The 3,208-nt window shown below is 58.1% G+C and overlaps 1 protein-coding gene across 1 annotated transcript in view; it reads left to right on the top strand.

The window, feature by feature from the left end:
- The first annotated feature begins 99 nt into the window (after positions 1-99).
- The window catches only part of GRAMD2A (GRAM domain containing 2A), an 11,918-nt gene continuing 8,809 nt past the window's right edge, over positions 100-3,208 (top strand). Inside the window, exons 1-2 of the mRNA XM_009643896.2 lie at positions 100-366; positions 2,912-3,025. Of these exons, the coding sequence (XP_009642191.1) occupies positions 2,922-3,025 (104 nt within the window). The 5' untranslated portion in view covers positions 100-366; positions 2,912-2,921. The remainder of the gene's footprint in view (positions 367-2,911; positions 3,026-3,208) is intronic.

The following is a 3,208-nucleotide window of genomic DNA, read 5'->3' as shown; positions in this document are numbered from 1 at the left end:
CCCCGTCCGGGGCCGCCCGGGCCCGGCCGTCCCCCCCCCAGCATCCTCGGCCGTGGCTCTGCTCCAGCAGCCAACACACGGGATTGAAATGACCTTGAAAGCCGGGAACAAGGGCAGCTCGCTGGATCCCGCCCGGGCTCACTCTGACCGAGGCAGCCCAGCCGCAAGTGCTTCCCTCCGGCTCTGATACTCGTTTGTGGTTTTTTTTTTTGGGGGGGGGAGGCGAAATCCCTGGCTCACTCTCTCCTCCCTCCACCACACACTTCCCCCTCACTTGTGCTGGCAGCAGGGAAGGGATCCAGTGAAAATCAAACGCCGCCAGAGGGGCTTGCGCCGGACCATTTCCAGGCCGGATCCCAGCACTGCGTAAGGGAAGGGAGATGCCGATCCATGGGGAGGGAGAAGCACCAGGCTTTGCCTGGCAAAGCTGCAGCCGGGAGGCGAGCCGGGAGTCCCAAGGACCCTGCACGGGCTGGGGAGGGGTGTGTCAACCCCGGTGCATTGGTCTGGGGTCCTCAGGTCGCCAGCAACATTTTCCCTTTGCCAGGGACTCCTGTCCCCACCTGCTCTGCCTCATCTCAGGGGCTCTGTGCTCCAACTGTTCTTGGGGAACAGTGGGGAACTGTGGGGAACTACACTACCTGTAGTTCGGGACACTTGGGATGGTGGTTTCCCCACAGGAGCCTCTTCCTGCTAAAAAAATTCCTTGAGGAGGGTGATGGTGTGAGCTGCTGGAAAGTTTTCCTCCCCGTGCTGGTGCTGGAAGTGGCTCTTGGCAGGGACATGTCCCTGTCAGCTGTGCCTGGAGCCCAAACTTATCTTATTGCCTGCTCCCAAACCCCGGATCTCCATCCCTGCTGCATCTGGGAGCTGGGACGGAGCAAGATCTGGAGAGGGGAGACAAGGGAGCCGCTGTGATGTCTTCACTGGGGCTGAGAATGCTCCTCACAGCCTGCACACCCTCCCTGGAGCCCCCAGTGTCTGGGGACCATCTGACCCAGGGCTTGTCCCTGGCAGTGACCGTAAGAGGGAGGGAAAATGGGGACAGGACTGTGCACTGCTTCCAAGTGCTCTCCAGCCTCTGGCTCTTCTCATTTTAGGGGTTTTCTGTGTGCTTGGTGACCTCGCCTCGAGCAGGGTGTGCCTCTCCCTGTCCCCTGTGTGGTGCCCCTTGGCGTCAGCCCTGGTTAGGGCTAAATCCTCTTGCCCGGATTAAGCAACACAACTGCTTGGGGATTTAAGGGATGAGGTGAGGGAAGCCAGAGCAGGCTGAGCTCCAGAGAGAGAGGCTCTGGAGTGGGTTGGAGCCCCTTTTCCAGCAGGGGGGATGAAGGCTTCCACGTCTCCATGGTACGAGTTTTGGCTTGAGGGCAGCATGGCATCACCTGGCAGAGGGTGTCTGCAGTGCAGGGCTGCCTGTCCTGAAGGCACGGGGTGTCTGAGGAAACAGGCAGGGGAAAAAACCTTTTGGTGCAATGCCCAGGGATGTTGTTTTGGTGCTTCTTGTTGGTACAGTCTCCCTTCCTTTCCAGACACATCCTTTGACCTGAGCTGCTTCTAAAAACCCCCTCAACCTTGGTGTGTTCATCCCGTCCCTGCAATGCTCGGGCTTTGGGGTCACGCTGGCAGTCGTTTGCTTTGCAGACGCTGGCTGCGGGGATCCAGGAGCTGTTTCCCAGCCCGGTCCTAACCCCACGGCACCGGGGACTTGTGTTCTGCAGCCCCGCGTACGTGCTGCATCTTGAGGGAGCGTCCCCCATGCCTCTGGCTGGGATTCAGAACATTTTGGTCAGGCCCTCGAGGCTTTGGGAACATGGGGGCTCACATGTCTTTGACTCTCAGGCTGTTTGGGTGAGGGGTGTCGGGGTGCAGCACCCCTGTCCTGGCTCTCCCTGAGTCAGCAGGGGATTATTTAGATGGGTTTCTCTTCGGACAAGCCCCTTGGAGCAGGAGCAGTGTGTGTGTAGGGGAGCACAGGGCAACAAAAGAGCTTCTCTCTTGATTTAGGAAGCCATCTGGGATGGCTTCTCTCCCTGGGCTCTGCCGCAGCACCACGGCATCGTCTCTGCGGGCATCGGGATGCGCTCCAGCTCCGTGCTCATCCTGTCTGCTGCTGTCCTGCCTGTCCCCCACCTGCTCTGGCACCTCCCCGTTGATGCCAGCCTTTTTCCCTTGAATAATTCCCTCCCCGTAGGTGTGGTGGCTGTGTGCCAGTTCTGCCATGCCTCTGGAGCCCGTGGGTCACTGCCCCGGCATCAGTCCCTTGGGATTGCGCTCTGCTTTGGCTCTAGGTGCTGGTTGTGGTTTGCTGAGGGTGGAAGCGTCACCTTTCTGGCCTGCTGGGTGATAACCTTTCCTGCGCAGCGCTGGAAGTGTGTTTACTTTACCTGTCTCGGCTGATAAGCACCTCTGATAAAACTCATGATAGTAAATAGCAGGCTTTAAACGAGAGGGGAGCAATTAAAGGAGGGAGGTGGTGCCTTCGGCATGGGCTCTGCCCTGGGAAGATGGTGTTTTCCCGACCTGGAGGAACAGACCCTGGCCATCTCTGGCCAAAATCTCCATCTCTGCAGGGAGTTTTGTAGACCTGTGACTTTTCCCATCCCAGCCTCCACCTCTTGAGGAGGAGAGGCTCTGCTTTGGAGGGTGTTATCCGAGGCAGCAGGGAGGGAGCCGCTGCTCCTTGGCCACTCAATAGAGCACGCTGGGGAGTTCCTGGCAAGAAATGCCCCCTTTTTTTTTTTTTTCCACGTGACTTGAGAAATCACAGAAATATTCTGTCTGTCCTTGAGTGGCAGAGATATGAACGTCTCTGTGCAGACGGGGATTGAAGGGAATGGATTTACAGCTCCAAAACACCTCTGTCCCCTCTCTCCCTTCCCCTTGGGGGCTAATGGGCTTCTCCCTGCAGTGCCAAACCGATGCATGAAAAAGCAGCTCCCCTGAAGAGCCCTGAGCCCATGCACGGACGTGAGAAACTGGAAGCATCGCACAAGGAGAAGAGTTTGGATTCCCTCGATGGCAGGTGAGGGGCAGCGTTGCTGTGGGGTTCCGGGGTCTGCGGTTCAGTATTTGCTCTTTTTCCTCTTTCCACCTCCTGCAGCATCCCTGCTGCCTCCAAGCCCCCAAATGAAGCCACCCGCCAGCTGGGAGTGGGCACAGGGGGTCTCCTCTTTGGTTTCATCCTCAATATTTGGTCTATAAAAGC

Source organism: Egretta garzetta, unplaced genomic scaffold, assembly GCF_000687185.1.
Source record: "Egretta garzetta isolate BGI_Z169 unplaced genomic scaffold, ASM68718v1 scaffold287, whole genome shotgun sequence".
Classification (NCBI taxonomy): Eukaryota; Metazoa; Chordata; class Aves; order Pelecaniformes; family Ardeidae; genus Egretta; species Egretta garzetta.
The sequence above is the reverse complement of the archived record's forward strand: the minus strand, read 5'-3'. Positions and strand labels throughout refer to the sequence as shown.